Source organism: Chiloscyllium punctatum, chromosome 8 (genome assembly GCF_047496795.1).
Source record: "Chiloscyllium punctatum isolate Juve2018m chromosome 8, sChiPun1.3, whole genome shotgun sequence".
Taxonomy (NCBI): Eukaryota; Metazoa; Chordata; class Chondrichthyes; order Orectolobiformes; family Hemiscylliidae; genus Chiloscyllium; species Chiloscyllium punctatum.
This window is the reverse complement of record NC_092746.1, coordinates 45,679,775-45,700,246: the sequence shown is the minus strand read 5'-3', so window position 1 is coordinate 45,700,246 and position 20,472 is coordinate 45,679,775. Positions and strand designations below refer to the sequence as shown.

General features: G+C 41.4%; 1 protein-coding gene across 11 annotated transcripts in view; it reads left to right on the top strand.

The window, feature by feature from the left end:
* ppp1r9a (protein phosphatase 1, regulatory subunit 9A) overlaps window positions 1-20,472 on the top strand; it is a 363,720-nt gene that overhangs the window by 234,046 nt on the left and 109,202 nt on the right. For 9 of the 11 annotated variants that reach the window (XR_011961323.1, XR_011961324.1, XM_072575462.1 and 6 more), the window contains 2 exons: window positions 8,581-8,773; window positions 18,123-18,173. Coding sequence is in view for 9 of the 11 variants with exons in the window: in XM_072575462.1 (XP_072431563.1) it covers window positions 8,581-8,773; window positions 18,123-18,173 (244 nt within the window). In the remaining 2 variants the exon portion in view is untranslated. The remainder of the gene's footprint in view (window positions 1-8,580; window positions 8,774-18,122; window positions 18,174-20,472) is intronic. The other 2 variants (XM_072575464.1, XM_072575459.1) reach the window with 1 other exon arrangement.

The following is a 20,472-nucleotide window of genomic DNA, read 5'->3' as shown; positions in this document are numbered from 1 at the left end:
GAACAGGATGCCTAGGGGTCTTGCGGGTATGTCCCCGCAATCCAGGCAGTTGGTGAACTTGAACAAGGAGGTGGGGTTTGTGGATGTGTGGAGATGTCTTCACTCCGAAGGTAGCGATTTCATCTTTTTCTCTTATCCACATAAGTGCTATGCCAGAATTGACATTTTGTTTTGTCCCATCGACCTTTTAGAATTTGGTGCTGTCTTGCAGAATAGAGAACAAACCCATTTCCGATCATATGGCAGGGTACATTGGGGTCAAGGCCGGTAGTAACGGGATAAGCTCCCGGCACTGGCATATGGATCTTGCCTCTTGAAAGAGAGCAAGTTTCTCGAGTATTTTTTGCGGGAACTTAAAATCTTTTGGGACATTAATTCAGGTATGGCCAGTAATCCATTGGTGCTCTAGGAGACTGCCAAGGCCGATTTGATTATTTCTTACTCAGTGACCCAGAAGCAGCAGAGGGGAGAGCAGCAGTGTTTGTTCGAGGCTCACCTGAAGGCAGCTGAGTTAGCATACTTTGATAGATCGTCTGTAACCAAATTGTAGTGGATTACAGCCCTCAGGGCTACTTTAAATGCTGCACTCACCCAGACAGCAAAGAGGGAAATCTCTTTTGCAAAACAGGGGTTATTTGAGTATGGTGATAAACCGGGTAGATATCTCGGATACCTGGCCAGAAAGAAGACTGCCCCCCAACCTGTCACATCTATCGGAAGGAGTGCTGGTCCTCGTATTTGCAATGCCAAAAAGATTAATGCAGCATTCAGGAAGCTCTACTCGGAGGGCTGTGAGGACAGATTGATGAAGATGAAGTCCTTTTTTAAGACACTGGATCTTCCATGTGTAACTTCAGAGCAGGTGTCCTTGCTGAATGCCTCCCCCCCCACGCACGACAATCCAAGAAGTACAGGAAGCAGTGTGGCAGCTCCAGAGTGGTAAAGCACCCGACCCAGATGGATGTCAAAGTGAGTTTTATAAGAAGTTTATAGACATGCTAGCCGGGCCACTCTTGGATGTGTACAACTACTCATACCATCAGGACTGCCTCCCATCCTCTCTGAGAGAAGCAAATATTTTTCTTATTCTTAAGAAAGGAAAAGCCCCAGAGGATTGCTCTCCATACAGGCCCATATTGTTACTGAACATGGATTTTAAAATTCTGTTGAAAATGGTAGCGTGAAGGTTGGAGCAGGTTTTGCCTTTCATTGTAAAGGAAGACCAAACAGGTTTTATCAAGGGTCGTAGGTCTACTAATAATATTAGAAGAGTATTAAACATGGTCCGGGTATGCCAGCAAAGTTCGATACTGGAGTTGGTAGTCCCCCTGGATGCAGAGAAAGCGTTTGACTGGGTGGAGTGGCCGTAACTTTTTTATGTACTGGAACGGTTTGGTCTTGGAGGGGTTTTTGCCAATTGGGTGGCAGTGTTATATAGTGATCCAAAAGCAGCGGTTCTCACTAATGGTATACGGTTGGATAATTTTAGTATCGGCAGAGGCAAGCCAACAAGGGTGTGCTCCCTCACCATTACTATTTACTTGGTGATTGAACCAATATAATTGCCCCAGAAGTAGGGTCAGGCAGGCGTAAGATCACCATCTATGTGGATGATGACATCTGTGCCCCATTTAATACAAGTGATTAATCTATTTGGTTTGTTCTCGGGTATAAAATTAATTTTATGAAGTCGGAGGGCCTGCCTGTGGGGGGGCCTTACTGGAATGTCCAATTTTGGGGATGGAACCCGTTTTTATTTCAGGTGGTGACAGGGAGGTTTCCTGTATTCAAGCATTTTTATCACCCCGGCCTTCGATCAATTATATAAAGCTAATTTTGTGCAGTTGCTAGAGAAGATAAGGCAGGACCTTCGGCGCTGGGAGGATCTTCTGATCTCTTGGTTGGGTAGAATATCTCTGGTCAAAATGAATGTTCTTTCTTGCTTATTATATCCCATGTGAATGCTCCCTTTGATGCTGACTAGGCAAGCACTACGGAGGCTTTACAATTGGTTTGGATCTTTCATCTGGCATCATAGGCAGCGTCTTATTAAACTGGACAAATTGCAGCATCTGCGGGGATGGGAAGTTTGGATTTCCTGGACTTTAAGAAATATCAATTGCGTCCCTTACTGTCGTATGTGGCTGACTTGGGCCTGCCAGGACCCGCAGTCAATTTGATTGGACATCGAGGCCTCCCAGGCAAAATGCCCCCTTATCAATTTGTTGTTTATGGACAAGATGAGGACTATTATGGACCACTGCAGAAACCTGATTGCCCTTAACTTGGTTAAAGCATGGAAAATGATGTGGCAAGGTGAGGGCAACTTACAAAACACTTGCCCTTTCATTCCCATAGTGGGAATGTTAGGATCCCAGTCGGGATCGTTGGACTCTGGCTTTAAGCTCTGGGAATCTAGAGGAGTCTCCTGTTTGGGAGATTTATTTGCTGGGGAGGTCATGATATCTTTTTAGCAGCTGAGTCAGAAATATGAACAATCTAGGAGGGACCTCTTTTGTTACTTACAGCTTAGGGACTTTATACAGAAGAAGACTAAGTCGGATATGGAGAGGAGAGTACTCCAGTCTACGGGTGCTTTCTCGGTCAGCACCCTCTATCACTTGTAAGGAAGTAATATTTCAAAAGACATTGAGCGGCTATGTGGAATCTGGCCATTGGAATGGGGGTAGAAATCTCATTAGAGGCTTGGGAAGATATTTGGAAGAACGTAATGAAGATTTTGATTCATTACAGGAGGCAGGCTATGCAATTGAAGGTCCTCCACAGGGCTCGTTTGGAACCGGAGCAGCTTGCGAAATTTAAGACAGGAGCATCCCCAATGTGCCCCAAAATAGATGCTGGCACTCTTACTCATTGCTTATGGTCATGCCACAAGCTTTGTAGGTATTGGAGCGCCATAGCAAGTGTTTGGAAGAGGTCTTGGGAACTGATGTTAAATCAGATCTGGTGTCCCTCCTCTTGGCGTTGCCAAATCTCCCCTCTTTGGACGTGTATGGGAAGAAACTTTAATATTCTTGCATTCTGTGCGAAGTAACACATTCTAATGAACTAGGTGTTGGAGAATCCCCCAGGACTCTTAGGGTGGCATAGTTTAGTTATGGAGCACATTCCCCCTGGATATCCTTACGAGTATGATGCATCAGAAAATTGATCTGTTTTATAGAACACGGTGGCCCTTTCTGAATTTTACAGGTGCAGACTTGTCGACTATATTAGTCAGGGCTTTGTGTTATCATGAGGGCTATGTCTGGTGGTCTGGGTGCTCCTGGGGGGAGCACTACTGAAGAAATACGGGTATACCTAGTGATGCTCCCGGTGGTGGGGAGCTTTGGTGGGATAGCGCTGAGTGCAGTAACTTTACTGATTATAACTTAATTTACCTTGGCTTAACTTGGTTTTGTTCATTTTTTTTCTTCTTAGTTATTTATTGAATTGTAGTTTTTGTAGGTTTTTTTCTCTGTGGTTTGTGGAGTGGAGTAGTACAGGGGAACCTCGATTATCCGATCGAGATGGGCGGGCACTATTTCATTCGGATAATCGATTATTCAGTTAATTGATTAAATGCCTTCCCTCTGGGGCTCTGAGTTTTTAAAGTCTGCTCCCCGTTCAGGAGACTGCAGCAGCACACAGCGCATGAAACCTGCCACCCCAACTCCGCCCTCTCCCGTTCCCATCTAACACCACCCTCCTGTCACCCAAACCCGTCCAACACCGCCCCCCCACCCCCAAACCCGTCCAACTCTGCCCCCTGCTCCCCGTCCAACCCCGCCCCCACCCTCCAACACCACCCCCTAACGCTGTCCAACTCCGTCCCCACCCTCCAACCCCATCCAACACCACCTCCCACCCCCAACCCCGCCCCCCCCAAAGTCATCCAACTCCACCCCCCCCAACCCCGACCAACACCACCCCCGCCAACCCTGTCCAACACGGCCCCCCCCGCCACCCCTCTGGGGCAGTCAGACTGTACACCTACATCAAGACTGCTCCTGCAGCTGCCTTTGTTGAGTAAGTCTCCAAATAGCGCGCGCACACCCCCCCCCACAGCCACACACACACACACACACACACACACACACACACACAACCTTTTACTGCCACTTTTTGAGGGGTTCCACATCTGCCCTGTACAGGACAATATTGGAGAGATTACCTGGTGGGGGAGCGGGTGGGGGCGGGTGTGTGGTTTAGGGTACACCCCTCTGTAGAACTCCAGGGAAAGTACGGGGAGAGAGAGAGGGCGGAAGGTCAGTCATTTGGAGATGCTGCCTATTTAATCACTGTAAACAAAAGACGCAATCACTGTTGGAAACACACCTTTGTAGTGTTTCTGTCAGGACCTCGAGATCTCTTTCGGATAATCCGATTTTTGGATAATTGGTATTTGGACAATCTAGGTTCCTCTGTAGTTATTTCCTATTATTATTGTTATTATATTATAAGGTTATACTATTTTGTAGTGATTTTGTAAAAAATTTAAAACCTTTTTTTCTCAATAAAAATATTTACCAAAAAAAAGTAACCAAGAGCTACAAAGCAAGCAATAAATGAAAAGAAAGATAGATTATAACTGTAAACTAGTGCAGAATATAAAAACAGGGAGGAACAGATTTTATAAATATAAAACAGAAAAGGGTGGCTAAAGTGGATGTAGGTCCCTCACAGGATGAGAAAGGGAAATTAATATTGGGTAATGCTGATATGGCTGAGGCCTTGAATAACTATTTTGTGTCAGTCTTCAGAGTGCAAGATGTGTCTAACATGCCAAAGAATGATGTTAAGGATACGATGGGAGGTGAGGGCCTCAATTCAATTGTTATCTCCAATGGGGGTAGTGTTGAGCAAACATGAGGGTCTAAAGGTAAATAAGTCCCCTGGTCCTGATGTAATGTGTCCCAGGGTGCTGAAAGAAATGGCAGAAGTGATAATAGATGCTTAAGTGGTAATTTACAAAAAATTCACTGGACTTCAGATAGGTCCAGAAGACAGCGACTGTCATGCCGCTGTTTAAAAAAATGTGTAGGCAAAAGGCAGGTAACTATAGGCCAGTTAGCTTAACATCTGTAATTGGAAAGACGCTGGAGGCTATCATTAAAGAAGAAATAGTGAGACATCTGAATGGAAAAGGTTCCACCAGGCAGATGCAGCATGGATTCAGGAAGGGAAGGTCATGCTTGACAAACTTGAATTCTTTGAGGATGTGGATGGAAGGGAATAGGTGGATGTTGTATACTTGGATTTCCAGAAGGCATTCAATAAGATGCTGCATAAAAGACTCATCCATAAGATAAAAATGCATGGAGTTGCAGGGAATGCACTAGTATGGAAAGAGGACTGGTTAACCAATAGAAAGCAGAGAGTTGGGATAAATGCTTCTCAGGTTGAAGATCAGTGGTGAGCAGGGTGCCGCAGGGGTCAGTGTTAGACCAGCAATTGTTCATAGTATGTATAAATGATTTGGAAGAGGAGACCAAGTGTAAAGTATCCAAGTTCATTGGTGACATTAAATTGAGTGGAAAGGCAAACTGTGCAGAGATTTAGATCGGCTAAGTGAGTGGGCAAGGGTCTGGCAGATGGAATACAATGTCGGTAAAGGTAAAATCCACTTTGGAAGTACAAATAAGTCAGAATATTAAATAAATAATTCAAGATTGCAGCATGCTGTTGTGCAGAGGGACTTAGAAGTGCTCATACATGAATCGCTAAAAGTTGATTTGCAGGTGCAACAGGTAATCAGAAAGGCAAATGGAATATTGGCTTTCATTGCGAGAGGAATTGAATTTAAGAGCCGGGAGGTTCTGCTGCAATTGTCCAAAGTGTTGGTGAGGCAGCATCTGGAGTATTGTGCGCAGTTCTGATCTCCTTACTTGAGGAAGGATACACTAGCTTTGGAGGCGGGGCAGAGGAGGTTCGCCAGGTTTAATTCTAGAGATGAGGGTCTTACCCTGTGAGGAGATGTTGAGCTGCTTGGGACTATACTCTCCAGAACTTAGAAGAATGAGAGGGGATCTTAGAGAAACATAAAAATACGAAAGGGATAGATAAGATAGAGGCAGGAAAATTGTTTCCGCTAGTGCATGAGACGAGGACTGGAGACATGGCCTCAAGATTAGGCGGAGTAGATGTTGGACAGAAATGAGGAGGAATTGCTTTTCCCAGAAAGTAGTGAATCTATGGAATTCTTTGCCCAAGGAAGCTGTAGAGGCAGCTTCATTAAATATATTCAAGACACAGTTGAATGGGTTTTTGAATGGTGGGGGAATTAAGGGTTGTGGGGATAATGCAAGTAGGAGGAGCTGAGATGATAGGTAAGTCATGATCTTAATGAATGGTGGAGCAGGCTCAATGGGCCAAATGGCCTACTCCTGCTTCTATTACAATGAAAGAAAAAGAATCTTGTAGTCAATGAGGTCCACCTGGTCCCAATCGCTACACTTTTAATTTTAATGAAGAATCCATCATATTATGATCAATCTTCCCTAAGGGGCCCCTCACAGTTAGATTGCCAATTATTCCTTTCTTATTCACAATGCCCAGTCTAGGATGACCCATTTCTCAAAGTATTGATCCAGAAAATCCTTCTTCTATGCATACTAGGAATTCCTCTTCTAAAACATTGTTACTGATTTGATTTAGCCAATGTATATGCAGATTAAAGTTGCCCATAATTAGAGATGCACTCTAATTTCCTGTCTTCCCAGCATTACTATTCCAGTTTTGGGGGGTCAACGTACTATTGTTTTCTATCATTCTCTGCCTTTTGGTGTTCTTAAGCTCTTCCCATACAGATTCCACTTCATCAGTGCTAATTTCCTTCTTCACTTGTGCACTTCCGCTCTTTAACCAGCAAAGCCACCCCACCTCCTTCTCCTTTTTGACCACTTCTTAAAAGCTGAATACTCCTGGATATTGCCATCCTTGGTCCGGCGGCTGCAGCCATGTCTCCACAATTCCAATGATATCATACCACTTTAAATCTATTTGTGTTACCAATTCATCCACTTTATTATGAATGTTTCTTGACCACTGGCTGTTCACCTTCCCACTCCTGAATGTCCAGGAGTCATCCTTGACTGCAGCACCTAACATTCCATCCTGGAGTCTCATTTGCAGCCACAGAAACATCTATTTCCCTTACAATTGAATGCCCATTTCTTATTCCTCCTCCACTTATTGTTTCTCTTCCATGGAGTAGAGCTAATTGTGATGCAGTGAATAATGCTGTTCATTGCTTTCTTTCTGAGAGGACATTTGCCCCCAACAGTGTCCAAAGCAGTAAATCTGTTCTGCAGCGGAATGACTGCAGGTGACTCCTGCACTTTATCCCTGCATTATACCCATGACCCACACTCTGTATATTGATTGCCCACAATCCTTCTGTAGACCTGGAGCTGCATCCCATCTGCAATTAGGGCTGACAAGCTGTAAGTAGTCCACAAAATTGCCGTCACATCCAAAAGTTTAAACTGTGTAGAACCCCCAAGAAACCCATTCTTTCACTTCCACCACCATTGTTTCCTCCCTACAATAATTTAATTCAGAAAATAAAATGCATTTCCTTCCTCAAGACCTCTGATTCTGTAGGGAGGTGAATTATATTTTCTGAATTAAATTATTTCATAATTATTCACAGTCCAATTAATAAATAAAAAGAAAGTGCTGGAGAAATTCAGCATGTCTGGGAGCATCTGAGAAGGAAGGAGTTAACATTTCAAGTCCAATATGACTGTTTTTGGAACTGAAGGAGTTGGAAAAAGTAGGTTATATATTGTAGACAATGGGGGTACAGGAGAGCAGAGGAGTACATGGAACAGATGGTGAGATGCCCAAGTGCAAAAGTTGAAGGGAGTGCTAATGGTAGTGTTGTAAGATAAGTCTGTATTTGGTTTCACCAGTGTGCAGAAAACTGCATTGTGAGCAGCAATTACAGTGGACAAGAATGAAAGAACTAAAGAATTAGGCTCTTAATTCTTTAGGTGGATAACTTAATAGGATTAATTTTTTTTGTAAAATCAGAAATCAGCAAAACTCCAGGGAATTATAAAGTGGATTTGCAATTCAGGCATCAGAGAAGCTTAGTTTATTGGTTAGAGTCATAGAATCCCTATAGTGTGGAAACAGGCCATTTGACCCAACAGTCCACACTGACCCTCCGAAGAGTATCCCACCCAGACCCATTCCCCTACCCTATTATCTACATTTCCCATGACTAATGCACACTACGGGTAATTTACCTAACCTACACATCTTTGTGGAAGAAAACCAGAGCAAACCCATGCAGACACAGTGAGAATGTGCACACTCCATACAGACAGTCACCTGAGGCTGGAATTGAACCTGGGTCCCTGGCAATGTAAAGCAGCAGTTCTAACCACTGAGTCCCTGTGCTGCCCCAAATAATAGTTTATTAATTCCCTTGAAAACAAACCATGAAATGTCTTGCAAAAGAATGTCAGTGGTATTATAGGACCTAATTTTCTTGTTTGACAGGTTAAACTAATTAACCTAATTTGATTCTATCTGTTTAAGCCTCAATTAAAATAAAGTCATCTTTTCTAGATTACAGATCTGAAGGTTGAGCTTCAAAAATTAACAAGAACAAATGGGACTCAAATGAACAACAACAATAACATCTTTGGAGTGGAGCAGGAAAAGAAAACAACACTCATGGATATAATGAGAGAACCTCCATTTAAAGCTGTTGATAGCTTGACAAGAGTGCAGGAGCACAACCTTGATGGTTCAGCTGAAGGTGGGAAAATGTGATATATATTGTAAAGCATTTGAATCCATCCTAGTTTGATTTGGAGAAACCATATTGATTATTGTTGATGATCCATCTTGAGAAAAGACATTTTCAAAGTATCTGGAGTAGAGAACTTTTAGGTTCTAATTGAGAGCATGAAGATTCAATCAAAATGTTTTTTTTAAATTAATATACATTTTGCTGTCTTTACATCTTGCAGGTTTTTATTGCATATTATGAAATGTTGGTCCTACAGGCAGAGTTTAGGGAACTTGGAAGGAAACGAGCAAACAAGACCTCAAAAGCTGTGGTCTTTCATGCTTTTGAGTAGAGAGCTCGGAGGATAGCACAAATTGAATTGAATTGAACTAAATTAGCTCGAAAGTCGCATGTACTCAAATGAGTACAATGAAAAGTTTACAGTCGCCACATTACAGTGCCATCTTAGGCACAAAGGTTCCTAGGTACACATACTTAAGGTCAAATTCTTAGAAAGCAAAAATAAATTAGAAAAGTAAAGAAATAAATAGTCCAGTATTTTAGGTCATAGGAATATATTAGAAAAATAAAGAAATAAAATGTCCAGAACATGTGTCTATCCGACCCAGTCCATACTAGCCATAAGGGAGACCTCCGATGCCTTGCCACTTCCTGCACTGAAACCACCACTTTAGGAGTTGTTCTACTTTCGATGCCATCTCTTTGCCAGAGGGCTGATGCCACTGAACCCACACTTGCCCTGCAACCAAGAATCCCTGACACCCTTGCTACGCCAGGCAGCTGCTGGTCCATGAGTCCTGTTTTGGCTGCAGATTTCACCGTGTTAAAGAGTCTGCTGTCACCAGTGCCACTGTCCCTGATCGCTGGAAGAGCTTTGTTACCATCGCCACTCCCAAATGACTGGAGTACGATCTCACTGCTGCTGCCACAGCCCTCAGATGGTAGGAGAGTGCACTTGTCTGCAGCTGCAACGCACCTCCAATCACTGGGAGAAGTCACATCTGCCACTTTGCATGTAGCCTGCCCATACTGGTTCTGCTGACCAATCTGCCACAGAAAAGAAAAGACTCAAAGAAAAGGAAAATAAAGTGAAAGAAAAGAGCAGAAGCAAAACTGAAACAAAGAAAGAAAACAGATGGGAGTGAATGGACCCCGGGCAAGAGCCTACATACAGCCCTGTTACTCGGCCGCCATCTTGCACCGGAAGCCAAATGAATGAGTGACAGACTGATGGTGCGACAGGAAACACTTTAGATTTGTTGGGACTAACACTTGCTTGTTTATCAGCAGCGTGGACCTGTGAGGTCCATGCATGGCAGTAGCCTCTGGAGGCAGAGGCCAATGCATCAACATGCCAATCAGCATACACAGAACCTCCCAGTCTCCGCACAGCTTAGGGGGATCATTACTTGAGACCATTTCTCGAGATTTCACAATTGGTACAGGTCCAGACAAGTAGTATTTGAATGAATAATTTAATTTTGGGGAGATTTGCAAGCTCTAAAGGGAAGGGTTTAAACTAATTTTCAAGGATATGGGAACCAAGATATAACACTATAGAGGAAAAGCAATGTTAGACAAGTAGATATAGGAACAAAATTAGTCTATTGAACCTATTGAATTTGGTCTGCTATTTGATCACAGCTGATTTGTTTCTCAACCCCATTGTCCTGCCTTCTTCTGCAGCTTCTGAACTCCTTTCTAATCAAGAACCTATCTTTTTCTTAAATACATACAAGGACTTAGCCTCCACAGTCTTCTATGGCAATGACCCACTGGCTGAAGAAATTCCTCTTCGCCTCAATTCTAAAAGATAGCCCCTTCAATCTGTAGTTAGCATTGCTGTCTCACAATGCCAGGGACCTGGATTCTGTTCCACTCTTGGGTGACTGTCTATGTGGAATTTGCATTCTTCTTATGTCTGCATGGGTTTCTTCTGGATGCTCCAGTTTTCTCCCACAGAGAAGAAGTGCAGTTTTGAAACATAATTCAGTAATGGAAAATGAGGGTGGTGGGAAAATGGAATGAGCATACAGGTTCCAGGATACTGTGCCTCCACCCTGGACTAGTTTAAATGCACATATGCAAATTTAAGTGGGACATAGCATGCAAGCGCTGGTGACAGCAAATGCATCCAACATTCAGTGATATTTTCAATGCTGAATCACCCACTATCAATATACTTGTGTTTTGAATTGACCGGAAACTGAACTGTTACACGGATATAGCGGCCACATGTAAAAGACAAAAGTTTGGAGTGTAATGAAATAGTCCCCACTTACCAGGATGGATGCAGCTTCAACATTCTCAAGAAGCTCAACACCATCAAGATTTAAGCAGTCTGCTTAATTGGCACCACATCCACAAACATTCAGTCTCTCCACTACTGACAGTAGTAGCAGCATTTTAAAGATGACCCTTCTGAAAATTACCATAGTTCTTTCGATAGTGCTGTCCAAATCTAAAGCCACTACTATCTTGAAGGATAGATATGTAGGAATGCAAGGAGCTGCAAGTTCCCAGCCCAACCGCTCACCATTGTGTCTTGGAAATATATTATCATTCCATCACAGACTTTCTCCCCAACAACCTTGAGTGGCTACCAACAGAAAATGGGCTGAAGGGCATCACACAGAGGGTGGTTCATATATGGAATAAACTGCCAGAGGAAGTGGTAAATACAGACACAGTTATAACATTTAGAAGACATTTAGACAGACACATGAATAGAAAAAGTTTAGAGAGAAATGGGCCAAACACCGACAAAGGGGACTGGTTTGGTTTGGGAAAGCTGGTTGGCATGGACAAGTTGGATCGAAGGGTCTGTTTCCATACTGTATGACTCTATGACACTTACGATTGCAGCTGTTCAAGAAGGCAGCTCACCACCACTTTCTCAAGGGCAAATACAGATGGGTAATAAATGTTGGCCCAGCCAGGGATGCCTATATCCTGTGAATGAATTTTTAAAAATGGGACATGCTCTTTGACTAAAACATAGGCTACTTAAGACTGAACTGGAGAGAAACTTATTCACTGAGGGTTTGGATCTTTGGAATTCTATCCACTCGAGGCTTGTGGCATATTCAACACAGAAGTCAATACATTTCTAGATATTAAACATATCAAGGGATATAGGGATAATTTAGGAAAATGGGGTTGAGGTAGAAAATCACCACTGATCTAGCTGAATGGCTACTACTATTTCCTGTGTTCCCTATCCCACCAGTTCTCTTTTCACCTCATACACTGTCCACTTCACTATCTTCAGTTTTTATACTCTTTCCCCCAAATTCAATTGGTTCCTCTTTGACCCCCAATTTGTCTCATGCTGGACAAAAGAGCCAAAGATAATGTGAAAAGTGATGCTGAAACCACAACCCGATCAGCCATGATTCTACTAAATGGTGGAGCAGACTTGGTCTGCTCTGCCTCTTAAATCCTTTGTTCCTAGTGAGAGAGGACTTAACTAAATTATGTGGAAAGGAAGTACACGTGATCTTGTTTCCTATTTGCAACAGTATAAAAAATCAACAAATATTTAACTTTTGAGATATTTTGGCTAAATATTTCTAAGCAGATCAAGAAAGAAAATAAATGATAAATTATTTATTAAATTATGTGTAAGAGCTTTGTAATCCTTGTATTTTGTTTAAAGTTGTTATGAACCAGGCCCGACCCCTCAGACCATTTTTAAGCAGGTAGCCCAGACTGTAACATTGCTATTTCTTTTAGGTAAGTGTGTGGAGGATATTCCCAGAGTGATTTATCTGATCTGACGATCCACTGGCCAAGTTTTAAACAAATAGAATTTACTTACAAAATTACAGAATTCAAAGTTTGTGAGAAGATTTGTAGCACGGGTGCTCATTGTTGTGGTTCTGTTCGCCGAGCTGGGAATTTGTGTTGCAGACGTTTCGTCCCCTGTCTAGGTGACATCCTCAGTGCTTGGGAGCCTCCTGTGAAGCGCTTCTGTGTTGTTTCCTCCGGCATTTATAGTGGTTTTTCTCTGCTGCTTCTGGTTGTCAGTTCCAGCTGTCCACTGCAGTGGCCGGTATATTGGGTCCATTACGGAATGAAACAGAAAGAACAGAAAATAGAATACCGATAACTTATTCCATCCAAGACCCCGACAGACTATCCCAACTTAATGATGCTGTTCTAAAAATACTTGCAACAGTCCCAATAAACACATCCCTTAGCAAAAAGAGTAAAAATGAAATAAACCAGGGTTTACATGCTTGAAGTTAGAGAGAGAGTACCAGCTGGACTTTCTCCAGCATCCTTTATTCATACTCACTATTGCTGAACTGAATCAAAACTGTAATTTATAAAAAAAAAGGGCTAGCAACAGAGCTAGCTGGCCAGTCACCTTTTGATTATATCATTTTTTTAAAAACATGAAAGCCTTAGGCTGGAGGCATTATCTGTTAGTGGTAAACAAAAAGGGCCCCAATAAACCTTTCAAACCCAGCCTAGTTGGAGCCTGGTCAATTAACCCCTCTCTGGAAAATAACTCCCCCCCCCAATAAAAAAGAGAACTATCAATATCCAAAGATGGCTTCATTTTTCAAAACCCCATAAAATAGTGGTTAGTACCTAAAACATACATTTGCACTCACTGACTATAAACATGCAAGCATGCACAACTACATTTGGATTCAGTCTGTGGTTCTCTCACCCCTAAATGCCTCCATTTCTCATTCGAGTTTCATTAATGCATTGGCAATCAGGTTTTCTCGACCTGCCGCATGCACAATTTTCAAATTGAATGGCTGTAATAACAGGCTCCATCTAAACAGTCTAGCATTTTTGTCCTTAAATTTCTCCCCAAATTTCAATGGGTTATGATCAGTCTATACGATTGTCTCAGATGCGTTGCTGGTAATATAAACATGGAAATGTTGTAGTGCCAACAGCACACTCAAAGTCACTTTCTCAATTGTCTAATATTTCTGCTGTTGAACGTTCAGCTTCCTGGAGAAATACCCAAGAGGTCTTTGTATCTTTTCGTCATCTTCCTGCAGGAGCACAGCACCAACACCCACATCAGTCGCATCAATAGCCACCTTGAAAGGCTTTGCGTAATCAGGTGTGGCAAAACTGGGACAGTGATTAACACCTTCTCCTCCTGCTTTCCATCCCTGTCAAAAATACCTTCTGAGCAGATTCACATTACACACTCTGTGAAATTTCTTCCTGATTGGAGTCCCTATCAAGCAGTTCACTTGACTCAATCTCCTTTCGATTTGACATGGTCCACTAAACCTTGCTTTTAAAAGTTCACCTATTACTGGAAGTAACACTAATACCTTATCCCTGACAGCAAAATTGTGAATTTTTGATTTCTTGTCTGCTTACTGTTTTATTGCATGCTTATTTTTAAATATATTTTTAAATACTGTCTAGCCAACTCCCCAGCTCTATTTAATCGTACTCTAAAATTTGACACATAGTCGAAATGCGTGGTCTTTAAATTCTGACTTATTAACTTCTGCCTAATTAATTTTAATGACCCTGTCACTTCATGCCCAAAAACTGATTCAAATGGACTGAATTTGGTCAATTCATTTGGTGCATCTCTGATCACAAAAAGCACAAACTGAATTCCCTTAACCCAAACATCTGCATAGTCCTGATGATAAGCCCTCAACATAGTCTTTAGTGTTTGATGCCACCTTTCTAGTGCTTTCTGTGATTCTGGATGCTATGCAGTAGATTTGAATTGTTTTATTCATAAGCTGGCCATAACTTCCTTGAGTAGTTTGGATGTGAAGTTTGACCCATGATCCGACTGTATCTCTATTGGTAGTCTGTATCTAGTAAATAAATTTGAGTAATTCCTCTATAATTGTTTTAGCTGTGATATTGCGTAATGGGATGGCCTCTGGAAAGCTAGTCGATACATCCATTATTGATTCTGATTCCCGCTTTTTGTTTGAGGTAGGGGACCAATGCATTCAATTAAGACCCTTGTAAAAGCTTCCTCAAAAGCTGGAATAGGTATTAAAGGGTGCAGGTTTTATTACCATGTGTGGTTTTCCAATTACCTGACATGTATGACATGTCTGGCAAAATTCAACTGCATCCTTGTGAAGTCCAGGCCAGTAAAAATTTCTTTTTATTTTAGCCTTTGTTTTCCTCAATCCTAAATGATCTTCAGGTGGTAGCTCATGCGCCACTTGCAACACCTTCCTTCTATAGCCTCCTTGCAAGGCAATTTGATGAATTTCTGCCCATTTCTCATCTACTTGAATATGTGGCGACCTCCATTTCCTCATTAAGAAATCATCTTTCAGGTATTAACACTCAGGGATACATTCAGATTCCTTCTGTGTATATGTTTTTGATACAATTGCTTTAATTTTTCATCTTTCTGCTGTAATTCTGAGTTTTACAGAGCTAAAGATATTTGCAAGATCACCTATTTGTTCCTGTTTTATCTCCACTATCTGATTGAGCAAAGTCTTTGCTAATGCCACTTCAGCTTCCTTATTTATACCCTTTGATTTCTCCTGCTTCGACTGGTGACTCTGTGACCTCGTTGCTACACAATCAGGGAAAATTCCCAGATAAGAGTCTTGCATTGCTACAAAAGCCTGAGTTTCCACTAACTTTTCAACAGCAGTAGGTGGCACACCTACCGGTGAATCAGCTCTATCATTCACAAGGATTGTATTTCTGGAGTTAAGGGTTTGTCTAGTACTCCTACCACAAATTCTCCACTGTTTTCTGGACACCCTAGTCTTACTTTACATAATTGAGGATTTTTTGTATCACCATGAATTCCTATTACCAGTACCTTTTCTGGCAGTAGTTCTTTAGGAGTACATATCTCTTCATCCTTCAGCATCACAGACTGAGAGGATCCTGTGTCCCTTAATATTGTAATCTCTTTACCTGCTACTCCTGGCCTATGTGAATAAACTTTACAATTGCAGGTATATTTTCTAAGCAGAACTGGCACTTCCTCCTTAACCAACCTCCGATCAGCTTGTACACACTGATATAGCTTTCTAGCTTCCACTGTGCTTTCTATTACCATTCCAACAAACCTCCCAGACTTGTCCTGTTTTCCTACATCCAGCTTTTTCCTAGCCTACCAACACTGATTTCATGTGGCCTACCTTATTGCAATGAAAACACCGGAGTGTTTTACCTTCTTTATCTCCTTCAAGGGTTTCCTTTTTACCCTATGGTGAGTTATCCTTATGACCTTCACCGAGATCTACCTTTCCTTTTCCACATAAGAGTTTCTCTTTGCCCCAATTTCTATCCTTTATGAACTGAAATTGATTCTGGAAGCCAAACCGTGTTTTATGGACCAACTCATCATCAGCCACTTCAGCTACTAACCTTGCCATTTTAACTCTCTGCTCTTCCACATGAGTTCGCCCTACTTCCTCACTAAGCCTAACATCAGCCTTTATCTCCATCCTTTTAAGCAGACTTTCCTTTCTGTCATTTTCTCAAGTTGAAATTCTCTTTTTCTTTCTCTTCTGCAAAAGCCCTTCGTTCATTTTCTTTCTCATCTACGAAAGCCCTTCATTCATTTTCTTTCTGTTCTGTTAAAGCCCTTCATTCTTGTTCTTTCTCTTCTGCTAAAGCCCTTCATTCTTTTCTTTCTTTTCCAATTTTAATACTAACTCAAACTGTTTCATTTCCGCTTCTAACTGAAGCGTCTTCATTTGCAATTGAAGTTGAGCTATCTCTACAGATCCTGATAGTTTCCAGCAAATTTAAATGCTGAGCTACCACTGCAATCGTCTCATCTTTCCTCATGTTAAGAGATAACTTCAACTCCAGCTTGCCTACTAATTCCTACAGCTTAGTCTTATTTGCCTTTAGTAAAATCCCCCAGCTCACTTCGTCCACCTCCAGAACCTCCTTGGTGACCGAAACAGCCATTGCTTTTCGGGCGCTGTTTAAACCAACCAAATCAACACCCGAAACAAAACACAGAAACACCTATTATTCGCTGCTTAAATCCTGCAAAGACCCCCCAATCTGTTATGGAACAGGCCTGACCTCTCAAAACATTTTTAAGCAGGTAGGCCAGACCATAACTTTGTTATTTGTTTTAGGGAAGTGTATAGTGGATATTCTCAGAGTGAAGTAGCTGATCCGACTGCCAAGTTTTAAACAAACAGAATTTATTTATAAAATTTCAGAATGAAGCACAAAGAACAGAAAATAGAATATCGATAACGTATCCTATCCAAAATCCCAACAGACTATCCCGACTTAATGATACTGTCCTGAAAATACTTGCAACAGTCCCGATAAACACATCTCTTAGCAAAAAGAGTAAAAATGAAACAAGCTAGGGTTACAGGCTTGAAGTTAGAGAGAGAGAGAATACTCGGCTGAATTGGCCCCAGCAGCCTTTCTTCATACACATTGTTGCTGAATTGAATCAAAAACTCTAATCTAAATGAAGGCTAGCTACACAGCTAGCTGGCCACTTCCCTTTAATTATACTTTATTTTTAAAGACATGAAAGCCTTAGGCCGGAGGCATTATCTGTTAGGTGTAAACAAGAAGGGCACCGATAAAACTTTCAAACCCAGCCTAATTGGAGCCTGGCCAATTAGCCCCTCTCTTGAAAAAAACTCAAGGGCACAGTAACCTTGTAAAAAGACCAACATTGTTACAAAATGCATACAGATGACTTACTAGTGAGAGTTCAGTATCAAATTCTTTACCAATTGCTGCTTCCAGCCAAATACCCTCCAATTTTAAATCATGTATGTTTCAAACAGTTGTCATGGAGACCAGAATTACAGATTTACATATTTTTTAAAAATTATTCAACCCAACAGGTCTATATACATCTCTATGCTCCATGTCACCCTCCTATACCGTCATATTTCATTTCAACTTATCAACATATCCCTGTGTCATTTCTGTCACCTAATATCCCTTTAAATTCATCTATGCTGTTAACCTTGACCACTTTGTAGCAATTTTCATATTCCAAATACTCTGGGGAGGGCGTTTCTCCATGTTTAAAATTGACTATCTCACATTTATCAATCTAGCTTTGAACTCTACTACAAGTGGTAACATCCTCTTGGTGAAAAAGTTCGACAGAGTCGAGACAATCTTATGGGCCTTCATCAGTCTTATGAACAGAGCCCTAACCTGTTCATTGCTTCCAATAGTTATATGTTCTCACCTTCTGCGAAATGTATATTGTATCATAAAGGAACAAATTAAAAACAACTGTTGCCACAGAACAGGTAGAATATTGGTACTGCAGGATTGATTATCTTAGAAGATAATTTTGCTTTCAAAGATAAATATGTATATGAGATGCTTGTTGGTAACAGACATATGTTTTAATTATTCACAGAAGTTGTTGAAACTTCAACTATGAAGTTAGGTGACCCAGATGAGGTTTTTGGTAAGTTTTAATTGTCATTACAGTTGTATATCAGCAGTGTTTTAATGTACATTTGCTCAAAGGAGTAAAACATTTTGAAGGCATGTGCACTATTTAAGATTGACACTTTTGTATGCAACTCAGCACAAAATGGATTTTTATTACTTGTTATTTAACCGAGGATGATGGAATTGTCCTTAAAATGAGAAATATTTCAACTCGACTGATACTTCAAAAATGAAAACTGTTGATCTAGCTTCTTTGTCTATATGTCATAGAGTGAATTCAGCAGACACTCACTAAGTCAATACCAGGGATGCAGGACTTTCCTTTGAGGAGAGATTGGTTCAACTGGACCTGTATTCATTTGAGTTGATAAGTTTGATTGGGAATCTGATTTAATTCTGAAGGCTGGACAGACTAGATTCAGGGAGGATGTTTTCCCGAGGTGGGGAGTCTAGAACCAGGGGACACAGTCTCTGGATACGGCAATACTATTTAGCACTGAGATGTGGAAATGTTTCTTCACTCAAAGGGTGATGAACCTGTAAAAGTCTCTACCATAGAAGGCTGTCGAGGCTAAGTCATTGAATATATTCAAGAAAGAGATAGATGCATTTTTAGATTTTAAAGGCATCAAAGACAGGAAGAAAGAAGGAAGATGGAATTGAGATGGAGGACTAACCTTGATTATATCAAATGTTGGATCAAGCTTGAATTACCAAATAACCTATTCCTCAGCCTATTTTCTATGATCCTCTGAAAACAATTAAGATGTTTAGAAGGGTAAGAAGTAGGAGAGATGACTAAAAGAAGAGTTGACAAGATAGTTTTATAAGACAGGAAAGTGGAGTTGAGACTGAGAAGAGGTCAATCATGATTGTATTAAATTGGGAGCAGGTTTCAGGGACTGAAGTGCCTACTCCTGCTCCTTGTTCTTCTGTAACCTCCTCGTGTCATCTCAACAACCCACTTTCTTACTTATGGAGAGAATTCTTAGAGATAGGATTTACAAGCATTTGGAAAAGCGTGCCCTATTAAGGACAGTTAGCATGGCTTCGTGTGGGACAGGTCATGTCTTACTAACTTGATTGAATTTTTTGAGGAAGTGACAAAGATGTTTGATGAGGGTAGAGCAGTGGATGTTGCCCAAATGGATTTCAGTAAGGCTTTCAATAAGTTCCCTGTGGTAGGGTCATCTAGAAGATTACGATGTATGGGATCCACGGTGACTTGGTTGCTTGGATTCAAAATTGGCTTGCTCACAGAAGGCAGAGGCTAATGGTGGAAGGGTGTCAAAGGATACAGTGGGATATAGCTCAATTGCGGATTTGGATGGAGAAATGGCAGAGGGAGTTTAATTCGGGTAAGTATGAGGTGCTGCACTTTGGGAGATCAAATATTAAGGAAAAGTATACAGTTAATGGCTGAACCCTTAACAGCATTGATGTATGGAGGGATCTTGAAATTCAAGTTCATAGCTGCCTGAAAGTGGTCACACAAGTAGATAGGGTGGTAAAGAAGGTGTATGGCATGCTTTCATTGATTGGTTGGGGAATTGAGTTAAGAGTCAGAATGTCATGTTGCAGCTTTATAATACTTTGATTAGGCCACACTTAAGAGTATTGCATTTAATTATGGTTGCCACATTACAGGAAGGATGTATAGGCATTGGAGAAGGTGCAGAAGAGGTTTACCATATGCTGCCTGGATTAGAAGGTATGAGTTATAAGGAGAGGCTAGAAAAACTTGGGTTGTTTTCTCTGGAGCGGAGGAGGCTAAGGGGAGATTTGATAGAAGTCTATAAAGTTATGTGATGCATAGATAGGGTTGACGGTCAGAATCTTTTTCCCAGAGTTAAAATGTGTAATACTAGGGGACATGCAGTTCAAAGGAAATTTCAGGGGCAAGTTTTTTTATGCAGTGCATGGTAGGAGCCTGGAACGTGCTACTGAGAGTGGTGGTGCAGGCAGATATGATTGAGGCGTTTAAGTGACTTCTAGATAAGCACATGGATATGCAAGGAATGGAGGGATAAGGACCAAGGGCAGGCAGAGTTGTTAGGGACCAGGCTAGACTCCTTCAAAATATTTCAAGAAAGTAGCCAGACCCGAACTTTGCTAGTTGTTTTAAGCAGGTATACAGTGGATATTCCAGGAGTAATGCAGCTGGCTCAACCACTGAGTTTTAAACAAAACAGAACTTATTTGCAAGATTACCAAATGAAACATAAACAAAAGAGAACATAACATTGAATAACTTAACATATCCGCAAACCCAACAGATGATCCCAACGTTATGATGTTGTTATAAATGCTTA